At 37.4% G+C, this 21,458-nt stretch overlaps 1 protein-coding gene across 2 annotated transcripts in view; it reads left to right on the forward strand.

Moving 5' to 3' along the window:
• LOC124776371 (serpin B6-like) overlaps positions 1-21,458 on the forward strand; it is a 280,271-nt gene that overhangs the window by 84,183 nt on the left and 174,630 nt on the right. For both annotated transcript variants that reach the window (XM_047251330.1, XM_047251331.1), the window contains exons 3-4: positions 5,987-6,166; positions 19,644-19,854. In XM_047251330.1, coding sequence (XP_047107286.1) covers positions 5,987-6,166; positions 19,644-19,854 — 391 coding nt within the window. The remainder of the gene's footprint in view (positions 1-5,986; positions 6,167-19,643; positions 19,855-21,458) is intronic.

Below are 21,458 nucleotides of genomic sequence, written 5' to 3' on the forward strand. Positions count from 1 at the left end.
ACAAAAAGAAAAATACATTTGTTACACCACATTAATGTAATTTTTAGCACAAAATAGGGCATGCTATGCTGCAACCAAAATTTTTGATCGCTTACCCATTGATATAAAATGTCTGACAGACAGCGAAGTACAATTCGAAAATAAACTGAAGAAGTTTCTCCTTGACAGTTCCATAGAAGAATTTCTATTATTATGCTCTGTAAATGTTGGTGGATGGAATTATTAACTCACATCTTTATGTTTCCTTCTTTAAAATAACACCTGTAACTGATCAGCATGTAGGCATATTTACAGTATAATTTGTGATGAGAATATAAAATGACACATTCCACATGGAACTTGAAACTAACTAAGAATATGTTTTTCCTGTAATGTTGCTGCTTCACTGACAAAAACTCATAAGTATCAAATAATTCCTACCTGTCTAGGCGACAATCTGAAGTCAAAACATGACTTGTACCAAAATGCAGGAAATTACACTAGCAATAATGTGCCCAATTCCCTAAGCAAGTAAAATACCAGTTATTGTGCATATTGTTCATTACTTTAATGATTCATTTGCTTTTTATCTCAATGGAACTAATATTTAAAAAAATAATAAATAAAATCATTTCTCTCATCTCTGAAGAAGGCAAAAATTATATATAACACTTCAATTATATGGAGTATTAAAAATATATTTCAATTGAAGAAACTCACTTTAATTCGCAGGTTCTTGTACATCTCATAAATTATTCAACATGTGCAGTTTTCCTCTTTCACTTTCAGATAACTCCATATCTTTTAAAGCGATGCAACTACCATTTTATTTGCATGTCAAGTTCTGTAGGACCAAATTGAAGAGCATATCACCGAGGTCATGGAATGTGTCAGTACATGAAATTACAACATTAAAGTACTAACAGATAAAATAAATGTTTATGAACCCAAAAAAAGTCACTCCATAACTTTAAGTAAATGCAATCAAGAATACAATAAGAACCAGCTTAATTTTTCAAGGAACTCCTTGACAGAATAGAAAGAGTGACCCATGAGGAAACTCTTCAGTTTAGATTTGAAAGCGCATGGATTACTGCTAAGATTTTTGAATTCGAGTGATAGCTTATTGCAAATGGATGCAGCAGTATACTGCACACCTTTTTGCACAAGAGTTAAGGAAGTCCGATACAAATGCAGGTTTGATTTCTCCCGAGTATTAACCGAGTGAAAGCTGCTTATTCTTGGGAATAAGTTAATATTGTTAACAAGAAATGACAGTAAGGAATATATATATTGAGAGGCCAATGTCAAAATACCCAGTCTCGTGAACAGGGGTTGACATGAGGTTCGTGAACTTACACCACGTATTGCCCAAAACACCCGTTTCTGAGCCAAAAATATCCTTTTAGAATGGGAAGAGTTACCCCAAAATATAATACCGTACAACATAAGCGAATGAAAATAAGCAAAGTAGACTAATTTTCATGTCAAACGATCACTCACTTTTGATACTGTTCGAATAGTAAAAATGGCAGATTAAGTCTTTGAGTAAGATCCAGAACGTGGGCTTTCCACGACAGTTTACTATCTATCTGAACACCTAGAAATTTGAACTGTTCAGTTTCACTAATCATATGCCCATTCTGTAAAATTAAAATGTTGGGTTTTGTTGAATTCTGTGTCAGAAACTGTAAAAACTGAGTCTTACTGTGATTTAGCGTTAGTTTATTTTCTACAAGCCATGAACTTAGGTCATGTACTGCACTATTTGAAACTGAGCCAATGTTGCACACATAATCTGTTACTACCAAGCTAGTGTCATCAGCAAACAGAAATATTTTAGAATTACCTGTAATACTAGAGAGCATATCATTTGTATAAAAAAGGAACAGGAGTGGCCCCAACACTGATCCCTGGGGCACCACCTACTTGACAGTACCCCATTCAGACTCCACATCACAGCTGTTATCAACATTGTGAATAATGATCTTTTGCTGCCTGTTGCTAAAGTAAGAGTTGAACCAATTGTGAGCTACTCCCCGTATTAGGTAATGGTCCAACTTCTGGAGCAATATTTTGTGATCACTACAACCAAATGCCTTAGTTAAATAAAAAAATATGCCAAGCATTCGAAACCTGTTGTTTAGCCCATCCAGTACCTCACAGAGAAAGGAGAATATAGCATTTTCAGTTGTTAAACGACTTCTAAATCTGAACTGTACATTTGATAGCAAATCGTGCGATATAAAATTATCAATTATCCTTATATACACAGCCTTTTCAATAACTTTTGCAAACACTGATGGCATAGAAATAGGTCTAAAGTTATCTACATTATCCCTTTCTCTTTATTTATAAAGCGGCTTTACTACTGAGAACTTTAATTGCTCAGGAAACTGACCATTCCTAAATGAAAAATTACAAATATGGGTAAATACAGGGCTAACATGTGCAGTACAGTACTTTAATATTCTGCGAGGCACTCCATCATATCCATGAGAGTCCTTAATCTTCAGTGATTTAATTACTGACTCAATCTCCCCCTTGTCTGTATCATAGAGGAGTATTTCAGACATTGATCTCGAAAAGGCATTTGCCAAGAGAGTTATATGATTTCGTACAGAAACTAATTTTTTATTTAATTCACCAGCAATGCTCAGAAAATGATTGTTAAATACTGTACATATATCTGGTTTATCAGTAACAGAAATATTTTTACTGTGAACTGACTTCATATCGTCGACCTTGTGCTGGTGACCAGACACTTCCTTCACAACTGACCATATGCTTTTAATTTTATCCTATGAATTAGCAATTCTATTTGCATACCACATACTCTTTGCCTTCCTAACAACATTTTTAAGTACCTTACAATACTGTTTGTAATGGGCCACTGTAGCTTGATTGTGACTACTTCTAACATTTTGATATAATTCCCACTTTGTTCTACAAGATATCCTTATCCCACTAGTCAGCCACCTGGGCTGCCTATTACTGCTAGTACCCTGTTTTGAACATTCTAATGGAAAACAACTCTCTAACAGCATGAGAAATGTTTTAAGGAAAGCATTGTATTTGTCATCTATGTTATCGACACTATAAACATTCTGCCACTCTTGTTCCTTGACAAGGTTTAAAAAAACTCTCTATTGCTGTTGGATTAACTTTCCTGCATAGTTTGTAATTAAACATGACATTGATTTGAGTAGAAAAGCCTTTTAGTGTTAAAATTTGTGCATCATGGTCTGAAATGCCATTCACACTTTTACTAACAGAATGCCCATCTAATAATGAAGAATGAATAAAAATATTGTCTATGGCTGTGCTACTGTTCCCCTGCACCCTAGTTGGAAGAAACACAGTCTGCATCATATTGTATGAATTTAGGAGATCTACCAACATCCTTTTTCTTGCACCATCATATAGTAAATTAATATATAAGTAATTTCTGGTACTTCCTACAAAGTAACAAGAACCCTCTCTAGCTTGAGCAGAAATGCTCTGAAGTTATAGTTAGGGGACCTATAAACAACTGCAATTAGAAGTTTAGTTTCACAAAATTCAACTGCCCCTGCACAACATTTAAATATCTGTTCACTGCAGTGTCGTGATGCATCTATGGACTCAAATGGAATACTGCTTTTTACGTACATAGCCGCTCCCCTACTCTGTAAGGAACTCCTTGAGAAACAGCCAGCTAATCTGTAGCCTAGTAAAGGAAGCCTCTGAAATGTCAAATTATTTAGGTGGTGCTTTGATATACCAATAATTTCAGAGTCAACATCTATAAGTAGTTCACTAACTTTATCTCTAATTTAATGATAAATCATAACTACAAAATTTCAGTAAAACAAATACTAAAAGAAAATATTTCTTTGTTTTCTAGCACACATATTTCTCAAGTCAATCTATGTAGTGGAAGCTCCATTTCTTGATTATTAGTAAATTCCCCTTCATTTCCATGCCTGAATGCTCAAGGAAAGGAGGATACTGTCACTTCCCACACAAAAATAAGGGTAGCAAAAGTGAGAAAGCCAGGGAACACTAGATGACCCTAATGAATTTGTAGAAATATTTTATCAAGCAACTTGGAATATAATAAAAAGTGAGGGCAATTTAGGCAAAGGGCAAACCACAGTCCAAACAGATTTCAGTATCCTGAATAAATAATTTGTATAAACCGTTCCATTTCAAATTCTTCATTCAGTAAAAATCATTATAATAGTTGTTCAGCAGCAGTATATCTGCTTAAACATAAAAACCAGCTATCAATCAATTCTCTTGGTCAAGAATCATCTAAGATAACATTGTAAAATCTATAAATAAACTAAAAAAACAGAGGATTACTATGGGGTTAGTAACAACATTATTAAATATGCAGCCTATGCAATCATGATGCCACTAAAATATCTGGTGAATTGTATTCTCGATGAAGGTGCATACAGTGAATGTCTGAAAATTACAATTACACTCCTGTTCTAAAAAAGAAAAGGTGACAGAAAAATGCCAAACAATTAAAGATCCATATCAGTAGTTCCACTAAACAAAATTCCTAGAAAGCAGTATACATATGCAAAGTTACAATTATTTTGAAAGTACATGCTAATTGCAAGTTTGGCTTTTGATCTCATGTATCAGCAATAAAAACACTAGAATGTCTCCTCGGTAGTTTATATGAAGCCCACTGTTAGTTTTAAGCAAAGCCTTTGACTATGTCACACATGATAAATGATAAAAAAGCCAGAACATTATGGTGTTGTAGATAAGTGGCTACAACTATTTCAGTCATACTTAAGCAGTTGGAGACAATTAGTAAAGGCCAACAACCAAAAGCCAACACCCATGAAAATAAAGGGAGAAATTCCTCAAGGCTCAGTGCTTTGTCCTTTCCTGTTAGCTGTGTACACCATTGACTTCCCAAATTACATCCCATATGACAATGTATTACATATTGATGACATGACACTAATTACAGATGGAGAAAATCTACAAGATACCCTACATTTCAACAAAGTAGGAACTGAAATGAGCAGTGGCTGGTACAGGGCCCATCTTTTATCTATAAATAAAATAAAACAGGAAATTTAATTCAGCCCACAGACATTCAAACAGATACAAAAATGCTAAATTGCTGGGATTACATGTAGATCAAAACTTACACGGGATAGACGTACAAATTATACACATGGAAAACTTGCTCATGCTCTCTTCCTACTTCACAACCTGAAACACACTATTAGTAGAAAATTATTAATTTCTGCATACTTTGTTTTCTTTGAATCACAACTGCTGTATGGAGCACTACTTTGATGTAACCCCAACCCTCAACCGGATTGTTTGCACCTTGGAACCGCAATCTTGAAGCACAATACAGCTGGCCATGGCACCAGAGTCAACCAATCCCTGTCAGTACCTTCTAGAACCTCATTGACTCTCTTTTTGTCTTGCAGTAGTCAGCATTACAAAGGTGATTATTCGGGCTTTCGACAGGTGGTCACATTGATGTGACTGGACAGTGCATTAACACTGCATAGTGTGTGTGTATGTATCATTATTGTAATATCACTGTTATTTTAGCATATGTATTTACTTGTCCTGTACATGCGTGTTTGTGTAAAATAATTAATATTGTCTTGTTTCTATATATTGAACACACTGAGGAAGTCAGTTGTAAGGAAAACATACTGAAAGGCGAACGAAGATTCTGTTCTCTAAGAGAAATAACTGTATGGATACCTCTGTCCATGCTCTAGTTTCTCTTACAGGATGTATCTACAATGGAGACAGAATTGTTCTACAATCATTCTCAAATACTTGTTCCCTAACTTTGCTGATTGGTGCATCACCAAAAGACTACTGCCTTGATATCCTTGATACCTATCTAAAATTCCTTTCCACCAAAATGCTATGTTTGTGAACATTTACCTTCTTGTCAGAGAGATGTTGTCACCTCTGAAAAGTAACTTCTGTGTAGTCCCTTTTAACATTAATACTTTGTTTTTTACAGATTCTTTCAGAAGTGGAAGGGAACCTGTTCTTTTCTCCAGCAAGCATGCAAGTAATTTTAGCTCTTGTACGTCTTGGTGCAAAGGGCAAGACTGCTCAGGAGATTGCAAAGGGACTGAATCTTCCATCTGATAAGAAGACCATTGAGGATGGCTTTAGAGAGTTAATGAATCAGTTAAAGGTTTGTATGAATCATCTGTTGTATGCTTTTAAATTACTTGTGTATTAAGACTCATATGAGTAAATAATCTATCAATACTAAAAAATTGTAAAACGGTTAAATTTAAAAAATAAAACAGTAACAATAATGGCAGGACCATGAAAGATTTAGAAGAAATAAAGATTGGATTCCCAGGAAGGAGGTACCATTATTTCTGCATTGGAAGATTATTTTTAGTTTTAATTTATTTTATTCTTAATTATTATTATTATTATTATTATTTTTAACAAATGTTTGAGGAAGTGGGTTGGAAAAATGGTTTAGATTGTAATGGGTGAATCACAGTTTAAATAAACACTGACTAAGTAGTGTAACTGGAATACAGCAGCTCTTTTGAGATACAAGATCTTGAATTATAGTGATTTAATGATGCTGTGCTTGGTTTAATTTGTGAAATACCGAAGCAGAGCCTGCAACCATTATATGTGTAGGTTCTTAATAATAATAAATTAAAACAGTAACAATAATGGCAGGACCATGAAACACTTGGAAGAAATAAAGATTGAATTCCCAAGAATGAGGTACCATTGTTTCTGCATTGGAAGATTATTTTTAGTCTTAATTTATTTTATTTTTATTTTATTATTATTATATTTTTAAACAAATGTTTGAGGGAGTGGTTGGAAAAATGGTTTAAATTGTAATGGGTGAATCACAGTTTAAATAAACACTGACTAAGTAGGGTAACTGGAATACAGCAGCTCTTTTGAGATGCAAGATGTTGAATTATAGTGATTATAAATTATTGTGGACTCTAGGCAAAGACCAATGATTTCATGTACCTGTTAATGTTGCCCTGTTTGGTTTAATTTGTTAAATAGCAAAGCAGGAGCCTGCAACCATTATATGAGTAGGTTGTTAATAACAAGACTCCAGGCTCATAATCAGAATATCTGTCAGTAAACACCACAATTTGTGTGTGAACACAAAATACTTATGACATATTAAGAACAAATATACTTAGTTTCATTGACAAACAAGTTAAGTAATGGAAAAAACACTTACTACAGAGTATCATGTTGAAGAGGAATTTATCATGGCATTGGTGCTCAGCTAAGAGTGTTCCCCTATTAAAAAATCAGATTCATAACATACCACTAGGTGGCATAGTTGTAGTGATGCTGGGATTGTGTGTTAAATGTTGATGTACATTTGTTAACAAGAACAACTGCAGGAACAAGTGCAAAACTATAAAACATCAATTATTATTTTTGTATCGAGGACAGTACAATATTTATTTACAAAATCAAACATATCTACAATATATACTCAGGATTTTATACAAGTCAAATTGGTTTTGAGGCCAGAAACTGGCAGTCCTCATTCCTGGAACATTTGCCGTGACCAGGTCATCAAGTGTGCAAGATTCAGGCAACTTTGGGCAGATTCTCCACATTCACAGGTTGCATCTCCAGAAATGTATCCCCATCGTTTCAAGTTTTGTTTACACTGCATCACTCCAGTCCACAGTCTGTTCAGTCTTCCACGTCCGATGGCGTAGTTGGAAACCAGCAGCAGGCTATTACTTTAGGTTTTGGCTATTATTTCCAATTATTTTGTCCCACCACAGCTCAATTAAGTGAGTGGGAGGTGAAGATGTAATTGCTTCAGTTGTTTGCAGGAAACTCTTTCTGGACTTCAGCCTTGAACACGGTGCTTCACTTCCAAACAAGGGGTGCCTGGGATCATTTTCCTATTTTTGTTTTCAACTTCTGCCACTGTTCTTCGTCTTATCTCCACGGGTGCTATGCCTGCCAGGTGGTAGATTTTGTCAACTGGAGTTGGTCGTAGGCAACCTGCTATAATGCAGCCTGTCTCATTGAGAGTGGTATCAGCATGCTTGTTGTATGCAGAGTTCTGCCTGACTGGTGCTGCATATTCAGCTGTGGAGAAACATAAAGCTAAGGCAGATGTGCATAGGACATACGGTGGAGCTCCCCATGAGCTATTAGTGAGCTTGCGTATTATATTATTTCAGCTGCAGACTTTGAGCTTTGCTTTCTCGAAGTGATCTTCGAAAATGAGAGCCCAGTCAAACTTTACTCCGACGTATGTAGGGGCGTATGTATGTTGTAATTGTATTCCCCTCCAAGTTATGTCCTATTTTCTTCTAGCGTGTCTATTTCTCAAGTGAAACACACACACACACATGTGTTTTGGTTGGGTTAGACTTTAGGTGGTTGGTGTCATAGAATTTTGTCAGGTCTTCAAGGGCTGCAGTCAGTTTCATTTCCACCTCTTGAAATGTACATTCTTGGGCTGCAGCTGCTGTATTGTCGGCATAGATGACAGATTGGTCATTGGTGTAGATATTGTACAGCAGTGGCGCCATCACATTGCCTTGGGGATGACCATTCTTCCGTATTCTCTGTCAACTTTTCTTGTTATTCAGGATGACGAAGAACTGCCTGTTTTGAAGTACGTGCTGGGTGAACTTCATTAATCAATAGAACTTGGTGATTGTATAAATCTTCCTTATGAGTGAGTTGCAATTTACTGTATCATACACTGCTGTTAGGGCCACGAATGCCACACCTGTAATTTGCCCTCTCTCATATCCATTCTCTATGTGCTGAGTTAGGTTGAGGATCTGGCCACAACATGATTTTCCTGGCCAAAATCCTGCCTGTTGCTTGATTAGGCTCCTGTCTACATAACCTGATATGAGGTTCAGGATCATTCTTTCCAACAGTTTGCATACAACAATAAACCATGCTAAAGAGCTTTTTCTTTAAGGAAAACTAAGAATCATAATTATTAGTGCACAAAGATCACATTAAAAAAAAAGTACATCTTTAATACTTTTGGTATGAGGAAGGAATAATGGGGAGGTATAATGCTAACTGATATTGATGGCTTCGAAATATTTTCATAAAAGCTACTGCTTACTTTTGGCTCTCTAGGGGATGATTAATGTTAAAGGCTCTCTAGGGGATGATGTAATGTTCACTTGGCAGTACCAGTTTTTGCATTGCATCATGATTTAGTAAAACATATGCAGCTGGTTGAGCAAAGCGAAATCACTTTAGTCTGACCATGACTGCCTGCCAACACTACTCCAACATGAAGATGTCATATGTGGCTGGTCCCATTGCAGCATGTGCTGTTTGCGCTGTAGACCCAGTACAAAGTAGTCCTCTCCAAAATGACAATAATTTTTACTAATTTCACACATTTTGGCATTATAAAATGAATTATATGGGTTTAAAAGTTACTTCGATCATTCTAAATGAAATATATTTATTCTGCTGAAGCTCAAATGGGAAAATTCTCCACAATGTGTGTCTCACGGATACAGACATGGCTGCAATGCATAAGAGCTCCAATTTCTGGTGGAAACAAATCACATGTGCAACTAATATTTTTGAGATCTTCAGAGTCCGTTGTATGCTGTCTGCTATGTTATTGTAATGCCATAAAGAGGAGCAGTGGAGGACAAGGGGGACAGGGTGGACAGAAGTGCTGTGAAATAATCTCAGCATATGTAAACGAGAGCCAGCTATTTCCACCATTTGTAAACTTGAAATACAGAGAAAAAAACCTATTGTAGGTCTATTAGGTATTGCACAATCAATTATATAAGATAAAAGCGAAAGTTTTTAATTGTATATAGATGTTATTAAATTATTGCAGCCCTAATTGCATGAGAATGTGATATATTCTGTATAATCTTATTTACAATCCAAGAGTATGTCAGGATAGGGTGAACGTGAACCAGAATACAGAAATCTGCACCAGAGTACAGAGGAAATAAGGTGGTAGAGCACAGAACATTGACAAAAATTTATTGTTATTGACTTATAATCGCCACTTTGCTAATAAAGTCACAGTACAATAAAAGTCTTAAAATTTACAAGCACCAAAACAGCAATGAAGAACATGAATACTGTTTACAGTCCTTATAAGAGATCATTTATTCCATCATTAGTTGAACGTAGGGAAATGATATGCATTTACACACGTAGCCTTTACTGTCAGAAAACAATCACTGTGTGGGTAAAAATCATCTTCCTAACATAGTTCCAGAGATATGATGTCATCAACAATGAGACGTGTGAGAAACTGCCACATCACACATGATATTTAAATTTATTACTTCTGTGCTACTAACTGTATTTGCAATAAATTTCACAGACGGTATCTGCATATGCCACTAAATGCACCTACAAATGTATATCGTGATACCACACATAATTGAGGAAATGTTGTGTCGTAACCACTGAGATGGTTGAAAAGCTGCTGCACTGTGCATGACATTCAGATTTACTGCTTATTCGCTGCCAATTGCATTCTTAACTCACATGTGCCACTGAATGTACCTACAAAACTATATCATTGTATGACAAATAAATCAAGAGATATGACATCACAAACATTCAGATGCGTGAAAAACTACCACGTCAAGTTTGACATTTAAATTTATTACTCCTTTGCTACGGACTCTATTCACAACATATTTTGTAGACTGTATCCACACATGCCACTGAATGTACCTACAGAAATACGTCATTGCACAACACACAGTTAAAGAGATATGAGATCATAAACTCTGAGATGCGTTAAGAACTGCCACATCTCGCATGAAGTTACATTTATTCTTTATTGCTAAGACACTCATATAGTCAAGTCAAATTAAGGACATCCCTGACCCCTGGCAATACTTTTGACAGCTTTCAACTGTGAAGTACTAGCAGCTGTAGATGAAAACGGTAGCCATCTATAGAGCAATGCCATAGGGATGTTTATAAAATATCATTGCAGACTTGTGAAGCAGCCGCACCCATTGTACAGAAACTGTTTGGCATAATGTTTCTTAATTTGGATATTGTACTTATACATGTGTACCTTATGAGTATATCTTTGTACATGTGAGAGGTGTTTTCACAAATACATGGAAACAAAATTTTTTCCGATATTCGCTACAAAACCGGTTCATTTTTTCTTTTTTTTCATTTTTTCTTCTAATAGACAACTGCCAACTGAATACCCAGGCAATGCTACACTTGTCAGCTAGTTTAGTTTTACTATTGCAGGCCAGCCAGGATTGACAAAGACCATCCTACTGTTCCTGGCCTAATGACTGTCATTGCCAACATTAACAGGGAACTGTAGATATTGTCTTATAATTATCGATATCTACAGTAATCAGGTGCTAGGTGCAGTAAGATGGTCTTGTGCACCCATTTTGGCCATGCGTTTGAAATCAAATAAAGGCATCCTTCCTTTCTCACCTCGTTTGAATATTGTTTACTACTGTATTAGCTGTCTGTGCAGGTTCTTGCCTGAATGTGGATTTGCTGTTAGTTTGAATAGCACACAGCTAAATAAATTGTAATCATGCAGTAGGACATGTTGTTTGTAATCTTGCCTTAAAGTTGTGGCACAATCTCTTGTGGCTTTGTACATCTCATCACCCCACCCCGTTCCTCTCATCCCTATTTAGCTCCTTCCCATTACTCGTGAATAATCAAACCCGTACCCTCACCTCATCACTGGGTATTCTGTCCATGACATTAGGTCAGCTCTGTTGGGGAAACCAAGACACAATGGCATTCGAACAACCAGGATGACCAACACATAGCTGGGCTTTCATTTTGTGTTGCAAAAATAAGACAGATAGAATGAATTTTCACTCTGCAGCAGAGTGTGCACTGATCTGAAACTTCCTAACAGATAAAAACTGTGTGCCAGACTCACGATCTGACTTCACATCTTCACTCCCACCTTTTTTACTCTGCCAGGAGGTTTCAAATCAGTACATTCTCTTCTGCAGAATGAAAATTCATTCTGGAAATGATCCCCCAGGCTGTGGCTTAGCCACTCCTTCTATAATTAATCATAATTTTTGGACTCAAGGATGGATATGCTTGTTAACAGTAATGATTGGATTTTTAACTTTGCCAGTACATGTACAGCTGATGGTATTCTTTGTAAAATTGTAATATGCTTTATATGAAGTATTAGAGAAAACACCAGTTGAGTAACAAACTATTTCTGGCTTTTGGAAATATTAGTTCCTTCCTGTGGGAAGACAGAGAGCAAGAGATAGCTTTGGGAAGATAGGGAATGAGAGAAGGTCACTCAGATTGAGAAGAACCCACCCACTGTGAGGATGAAAGGACATAAAAGATGAAGGGGATGTGCCAGAGAGTTGGAGGGCGAAGATAATACTTTTCCAGTTTCAATCCGGACATGATAGAAGGACAGACTGGAAAGTAAAGACAGGTTTAGAGGAAGAGAAGTGGAATGAACAGTGCATTTAAGAACTAAGAGAAAAGCAGAAAAAGATGATACAAAAAAGCACATGTGTGCCCTTTTCTTAGGAACATTCACATATTAGCTCTCTCATCCCTATGTATTTATGGAATCCTAGCAGCAATCGCGTGATACAGCATGAAGAAAGTCTTTGAAGTAGTCCATTCTGAACTTTTGTGGTGCATATGTTTCTCTGATGTACCTCTGCCTACTGATAAAATATAGATTTATGGTATTCACGATCACCATTCTTTCGACCTGACACATCCTCACATATATCTACTCTACATATTTATGACAGAGGGGCCCAGAAAAATGTAGACACTCTTTGATAGTTAATATCATTGGAACAAAATGACATATCATTGCAATTTTGTGCAGTAGCAGAGTCCATTTTAATCAGCAAATCTTGGTGCATGTTTTATGGCAGATGACAGTGCAGCAATGAATGAAGTAAGATTGGCATTTGAATAACACAAGGCAAAATTGAAGTGGTACTGGAAGTACGGAAACACGATGGAGGTACAAAGGCAGTGGCATAATGTGTACGAAAGTCAGCCACCAGCATGTACAACAATTTATCATATCCAGGAAAAATTTGAAACCAACAGTACTGTTCAGTATGTGTGTAAGGAAAGGTCTGACCAACCAGAAATGTCAACAAGTCCAGCTTTCAGCACTGCTGTGTTGCAACATTTTACTAGGTACCCTAAACAGTGAGTCAGAGTGCACATGAAAGCAGTGTAAGCCAATCAAATGTATGACGAATTCTGAAGGCTGCAAAGTGGAAAGTATAAGAATGGAGCACTATGAGTGTTTTGAAGGCATGCTTTGCAAGGATGAACAGTTTTCAGGGATGGTTATCTGGTTTGATGAGGCACAATTCAAACTGAATGGTACTGTAAACTGCCACAACTATGTGTACTGGGTTCCTGAAAATCCTCATGTTCAGGAGAATGAACATGTTAATCTACTGGGTATTAATGTATGGTGTGATCTGTCATCGCTCAGTTTGATTGGCCCATTCATCTTTGAAGGAACCTTAACTCGTGAGGTGTATCTTCACATGCTGGGAACATCAATTTTATCTGTTGTCTGACAAGTGTTCGGAAATGAAGGATTTTACCTACAGCTAGATGGTGCTCTGCTTGACTAACATAGAGATGTCAGAGAGTACTTGGATGAAAATCTACCTGAGTGATGAATAGGTCAAAGAGGAACTGTTGAGTACCAAACATGGTCTCCATACATTACACCTCTTGACTTCCACCCATGGGGGACCTTGAAAAATGAAGTTTATGAACAGAAGCCAGCAACACTGAATGAGCTACAATAAACCATCAAGGCGCACTGTGTGGCTATCACACCAGCAACACTGAAAGCCGTAGTTCAGTCAACAGTTCAGCAGTATCAATGTTGTTTGGCTGCTGATGGGAGTCACTTTGAACGCATAAAATAATTACTCCCCCCCCCCCCCCCCCCCCCCCGCCCCCTCCTCCCATGCAAGAATTGTAGCAGTATGTTATTTTGTTCCATTAACATTCTCTGTCTTGTTCATACACATGAGCTACAACACTGAGAATTTTTGACATGACAGCAGTAGTCACTGTCTGATGTACATCTGAGAAAAATCTGAAGACAGCCAAAGTTGAAGGGCAGCACATATACAGGTCCATTAAACAGAGTTCATAGCCAGCATCTAAGTATGGTGATTGTAGCTGTGAGCAGATCCACCCAGAAATGTATTGATAATCAGATAGATCACAACACATGCCTTATGACCATAGTTATGAACGTTTCTAATGTAGCTGCGAAGAGACTGGTGGCTGCAGCAGCAAGCATGATGTTATGGCACCATGCTGAGTTGTGCTGCTCCCGTGGGCTCTGATGTGTTGACAGTTTTAATATTCTTGAATATTACACCCTTTACCCTTGAAATAGCTGCATAGGGACAGAAGAGCTCCAGTTCATGCCTCCTTTGAGATGGTAGAGGGAGAAGATCAGGCCAATAACCTGTCTGCTGGATCCAATGAAAGGCCACTACAAAAACTATGCAACATTACCTTATGTTGCTATCAAGTTCACCTGTTCAGGGACTCTGAGTCTGCATCCAGCCTTGCTGGATTACTGATAACAACTGACACACCAATATCTGTGAAGTCATCTGCTGCATTGTCAAGTCACTTATGGGTCAAAGGGAACACATGTGATTTTCTGGTGTCATGAGGGATTTGGTACCCATGGGTATGATTGGCAGCATTTGAGCCATAACTAAATGGGTGGGAGCGATGTAGCTGCCACAGGTCAATTTGTTGATGTGACAAATGCAGTGCTGGAGGTAGCAGCATTGGTTGTTGTAGCCTTTCTGGCCTTCTGGCCATAACTGATTATTGGTGCCAGAGAATTCCATATTTCCAGGTCACTTTACACATGAAGGCACCATGCATGACCTCCAGCGAGGGGGTTGTCCATCCTGGGTTCCTGCCAGAAGACTGCACCCAGACTGGGGCGTCTCTGTGAAAGTGGAGGATACATTGTGGATTCATTTGTTAGGTTAGTATTGTACTCGGTCATGTCTTCTGGCCAGTATAGTTGGTAGCACTACATCCATGTCCTGCAGGTAGCCTAATTGCTGAGTCACAAGTTCCCCTCTTTCCGAGGTGTCAACTTGTTGCTAATCTGTGTGTGCATCATGGGCCTATTCTGTCATCTGTGATCACATGATTACACATATATATTTGTCTGCTTGCCTATACAGACCATAGCACAACCGTCACCAGACAGACAGGTCCTTCTCAGGGCAATTATGCCAGACATATTCAATGGCCGATCTATGAGAGCCGACTCCCACCCTAGTTGCAGTCAGAGCCACATCTGCTGGTCACCAAATGTCCACCAGCTGTGCCTCCATGACTCATTCATGCCTGCAGTCTGCCAACACAGCTGAATGTGTGCTGGCTGCACCACTATCGCCTGATCACATCAGGTTGCTGCCTAGCCCTCACCGCAACATCATTACCAGGCACCAGCCACACCTGTGCCATGGCACCATGCCATTTTCCTGACAGATCTAGAGGAACAATTTCTGTTACCTTATTGAATGCCTCATTGTCCTTAATTTTGTCTCAGTCATGCAATAAACTATTGCAGATGCATACCTGAGAACTGCTGTTTATTTACTGGGCTCTTGACGCTGCACAAAGACACCAAAGCTAGCAATGGGGTTGATCTGCAGGTGTTCTCAGCATCTTTGCCTGCTGCCATAGTGTCCGGACATGGCTGCTTTCATGTCCTTCCCAGCTATGGCCCTTCTGCTTCAGCTGAGCCCATTAGTCATCATGTTTCTGGTAGTTGCCGTCAATCAGTCTTGCTTCCCACTGACAGCTGACACCTCCCAAATGTCCCACTGATGCACCAGAATCTGGCTGAGCCCATCGATAATTGCATATCTTGTGGCCACTGTTGTTTGAGCTTGCTTTACATTGGGCGCCAGATGACTCCCTGACTTTCCCACCAGCTCATTTGCTCCCAGCTGAGCCCTTGCTGCTGCATTGCAATTTTTTTTCCCCAGGAGCCATTTCCATCCTTCTGGTGCTCTTCTGTAGCACTTCATGCCTAGAAAATTTTGTCCAGTTGCACTGCATGTTTCTTTCTGTCCTTTTGGTGGTATCTTTCTTGATGTTTTCTCTGCTTACCATGTTCCCCCACATTGCACATCCAGTGATGTCTTTTCTGCCACTTCAGGCCTTTCTCCTGACCCTCCCTTTGCTTTTTACATGTTTCTCCATATGCCATACATCCTTGCTGGCTGTCATATCTCATATGGCTCCTACTGGTCGAGACTTTGCTCCTAGCAGCCAACAGTGCCCTTCCAGTCCATCATTCCTTCTTATCACTCACAGTGTGTCCTCAGCCCAGGGTCCCTTCTCTGCCCTCCAGGTGTCTCCTTTCCCCTTCTTGACTCTTCACACTCAACTGAGATGACTCTGCCATCTCCTCCTAAGGTGGGAGAGATATTATACCTGGAAATATCTTTTGGCCAGTACAACCACTACATAAGCATCCTGCAGGTAGCCTAATTGCTGGGCTACAGACACTGCTCTTCCAGAGGTGCCACCTTTCCACTAAGCTGCGTGCATGCCATACAGTAGCAGCACTCCAATTGCAGACCTATTCCTTCATCGATGATAGTGTAATTACATGCCATATTCATCTGCCTGCCTAAATGGGACACAGCATGACCACCAGCAGGCAGATACAGCCCGCTCTGGGCATTATGCTGGCCACATTCTGCAGTACACCAATTAGAGCCAAATCACGTCCCACTCTGAGCAATTATGCCGACCGCTTCCTGTGTCCCATCAGTCAGAACCACATTGCCCATTAGCTGAATGTCTGCTGGCTGTACCTTTGCAGCCCATTCAATCGTGCGGCCTGTCATCGCTGCCAAATGTATGCTGGTCAGACCATTGTGGCCTGATCACACCGAATGCCAGCCAAGCTGACGCCACGGCACCATGTCATTTTCCTGACAGTCTGTTGGAGCATTTTCTGCTGTCTTATCAAATGACTCATATTGTTAATTTTGTCTCAACTATGCCATAAACTATCGCAGGCGCATACCTGGGAACATCTGTATACCTTCTGCGCCTTTGCCACCACAAGAGGACATGAAAGTGATGATCAGTGCTGCTTCTGTTAAAAGTTTTGCTGACTCCTTTGATCATCTGTGTATTAGAGTATCCACTAGGCACTCTGTTTCCCCATTACTCTTACCTGGAAGAGAATTAAAATCCAGTGATGCTGTTCTGAATGCAAAAGAATTTGAAACTGGTGTGACGTAAATGGTGGGTCATTATAATACATAGTGGTTTGTGGTAATCCATGGATTGTGTATTAAGAGTGGCCATGTTAATATACTTTTGCACCGAAATTCCCTATACCACAGAGCCAGATTATTTTTTTATATTTTTTTATTATTATTATTATTTTTTTTTAGTGCTAGTTCTTGGTATCTATAGACTTATTCCAGAGGTTCAGTGAAATGAAAATAAAACACTACTCTAACAAAATATTATGATGTACCTTCATTTAACTAAAAGACTTCTTATATTTTAAAATTACTGTTTAATAAACATATTTGCTCAATTCTTTTATGAAATAAGATCATGAAAACAAATGTTTCAATAACAGACTTCTAGAAAATTACACAAGATTCTTCAAGTTTTTTTGTAAAGTATCTTACAATATTAGTTTGCTTTCTTATACATGATGTAGCAGGAAATTCCTCACGACAATGCAGGAAGTAGAGATTCACACAGTTTGCAATGAGATCAAATTGTGGTGAGAATAATGATACCACATTTAACGTTTCATCTTTGGCAACAGTGTAGTTTGTTCGTAGTTGATACTATTAGATCATCTGTAGATTCCCAACATTTCTTTTTGACTTGATGTTGCTTTCCTGATGAAGAAAATAGAAGATTTTTGAAAATCTTGAATCTGCAATGGCTTCTAAGCAAAATGTTGACCAAGAACATTTTACATAATAAACCTGTCTATCTGCCTGTTTGTTAATCACAACAACTCTCATAAAATTCAGTCGTGTGAATGTATCGCCAGCTTCTCCTGAAATTAAGAAAATTATATATCCTATCAAAGATAAAAGTTCATTTGGATTTTGTGGGGTTTCCAATAAGATACTAAAAATTTATTTCCATACAGTAAGTCCTGTATTATCATAAATATGTAATGCATCACTAACTCAGGGCATTATTCCAGATATACTGAAATATGCCACCATTAAATCCCCCTTTAACAAAAATGATAAGAGTGATGTTGATAACTACCAAACTGGTTCATTTCTGACATTATTTTTCAAAATTTTTGAGAAGGTGATGTAATCTAAAATAGTATGTCACATGAGCAACAATAATATCCTCAGTAAACACAGTTTGGATTCTGGAAGAGTTGCTCTACTGAGAATGTCATTTATATGTTCACTCAACAAATTTTACAAGCAATAAATAAAAAAAACCAATGGTTAGTATTTTCTGCACCCTGTCTTAGCCATTTGACTGTGTAAATCACAATAATCTCCAGGTTAAACTGAAGTTTTATGGAATTGATGGTGTAGTCAACCATTGGATAGTGTCATATCTAACCAAAACAATGTAGGAAGTTGTAGCCAGTAATTCAACCAGTGTAGTTTGGGGAAATGATTCTGACTGGGTAGAAATCACATCTGAGGTTTCCCAAGGCTCAAGCTTAGGTCCACCATTGTTCCTCAGATGTTTAAATGATCATCTGTCTAATGTGCAACAAGCAAAATTAGTTATTTTTGTGGATGACACTTGATTGTAATCAATCCCAGCAGACATAAAGCAACAGAAGAAATTGGAAACAAGCTTCTCAAAAGCATCACTGACTGATTGCCTGCAAATAGTCTCACCCCTAATTTTAAAAAGACACAACATAATAAGTTCTTCACATCTAGGGTACAACACCAATCTTCTTTAAGAAAGAAAGTCTTCATTGCTCAAAAATGTGCTTCAAGATTAATAAGGGACACTCACCCACAATAATCTTGTAGACATCTGTTTAATAAGTTGGGCATACTGACTACTGCTCCACAGTATATATATTCCCTCATGAAGTCCATCATAAATAATCCACTGCAGTTCAAAAGGAACAATGCTGTACATAATTACAATACCAGAAGGAAAATTTACGTTCATTACCCCACATTATGGTTGTGTTTAGCATAAAAAGGGGTGCACAATGCTACAACTAAAATTTTTGATAACTTACCCTCTGATATAAAATATCTGACAGACAGCAGAGTAAAAGTTGAAAAAAAAGTGAAAAAGTTTCTCCAGGATAACTCCTTCTGTTCTGCAGAAGAATTTCTGTTATTGTAACAGGTAAAAGCTTTGTGTAATTTTAACTCTTTGTCCTGTGTATGCTCTTTCCAATTTGTTGATTATGATCTACACATTGTTGTCATCATTACAAATCACCTTTTATTTATGATATGTCTTTTCTGCTAATTTGTAAGTAAATTAAAATAGCACTGTTTTTTATGTGTTTCAAAATTGGTAAAATCTCCAAAATTACTTCATGTTTTAAATTCATTGATTCGTCAGTTCATTGTGGTTTTATAGAGAATTGATGTTCATTGTAGGGATCTGATGACACAGTGCTTGAAGCAGCCAACAAGGTTTATGCACAAGTGAGTTTTCCAATTAAAGAAGAATTCAGAGCATCTGCTGCAAAATTTCTAGCTGAAGCTGAGGAAGTTGATTTTATCAAAGAAACAGAGAAATCAAGAGCTATAATCAATGAATGGGTGGAGAACAAGACAAATAAGAAGATAACGAATTTAATGCCTGAAGGTAGGAGATTTCTTTTTACTATCTTTTAAGTTTATTGTAAGTATGTCTTTGTGCAAAATCTCAACAAATGTTTCACAAACTAAATTTTAGTTGATGTACTTTTATAACCTTTATAAACAAGGCACTCTAATAAAGACTTTAAAACTTTAACATTGTATATAAATGTATACTAACACCTTACAGTACATTCTCTGTTGTCATTCTCTAGCAAAATACAGCAATTTTTCACTCATGAAGTGATGAAGGGCATAAGCATATCACTAAAAGCACTACCAGTAGTTGTTCAAAAATGGCTCATTTTACTAACCTTGAATATGACAACCATCAACCATACACTAAAAGTTTTGTAAGTAAATTGTTTAATTGTCAGATGATGTCATACAACAAGTGAGGCAAATGTTTCTTTCAGTCTTGCAAAATTGACTTGACAAGCATCTCTTGAATTGGGCTTTTCCTAAATGCTCTGGAACATATCATGAGATGTCATTTGCATACCTACGCAGATTTACAACAATGTAAGAACTAAAAGACACATGTCTTTGGCTCATAAAAAGATTTTTCCTGAAATGTTATTTTAGTTGGATGAAGATGATTTCATCAAAACAAAATCTTCTGTGATAACTCAACTGATAACTGAAAAACTGTGATAGACTTTAAAACATATTCACACCTGCCTGTTTTTTATGCCTTAAGCAAGAGCGAAATTTACAGTGCTTCATCATTTTAAAAGATAGGCACTGTACCAATTGTCATTGACAAAAATTGTCAGTTACACCATGTACAGTACACTTCTAATTAGGTAGCACACCATTGCACTGTCTTAACCAATTCTTTGACTCTCCAGCGACTGATTCCCAGGTGGATAGGTCAAGCTGAGACCATTGGACAGTCAGGCAATCTACTGGACCTGATATCTCTTCATTTGTATAGTTTATCAAAATCAGCTACACTTCACTTTCATTCACTCACTGAACCAAAAGAAGACCCAAATCTGCAGTTAAAGAAATTGTGTACTGCTAGGAGTTTGGCAAGAACAATTTCAGATGGGATACTGCCATATCACCCACATTGCTCACTTTGAATCTTTAAAAAACTGTAATGTAAATGCTTGATGTATTTTGATAAGTAATAGCACTAAAACCAGTTACAATAAATTTATATACAACTGAAAAGCTGTAAATTTATTATGAAAAGGCTTTATATTAGATCATAAGAACTCTGTTTTTCATGTATTGTTCACTGCTGTGCTATTATTCTTTATAAGTAGTACTTGCTATAAAATGTTTGCTTTCATAGTTACACACCTCCATATTTATACATGTTAACTACTATAAGAACCCATGAACCAAATGTATTTAAGCTTTAGAGATTAATCCTCAAAATCAATTTGCAATTCCCAAACTTCTTTGCCCATGTGGGCTTACAGTGCTACTTATTGCACAAAGTTATAGTACAAGTCTTGTTTCTCTACATTTTTACATTATAGGCCCTTCCTCACAACTAATTTTATTTTCCATTATTTCCTGATTTTTTACATTTCTTTTTCGTTCTTTTTCTGTGTAGAAGCGTGATTTTGTAAGATTTCTTTTTTACATTGTATAACT

Source organism: Schistocerca piceifrons, chromosome 2 (assembly GCF_021461385.2).
Source record: "Schistocerca piceifrons isolate TAMUIC-IGC-003096 chromosome 2, iqSchPice1.1, whole genome shotgun sequence".
Classification (NCBI taxonomy): Eukaryota; Metazoa; Arthropoda; class Insecta; order Orthoptera; family Acrididae; genus Schistocerca; species Schistocerca piceifrons.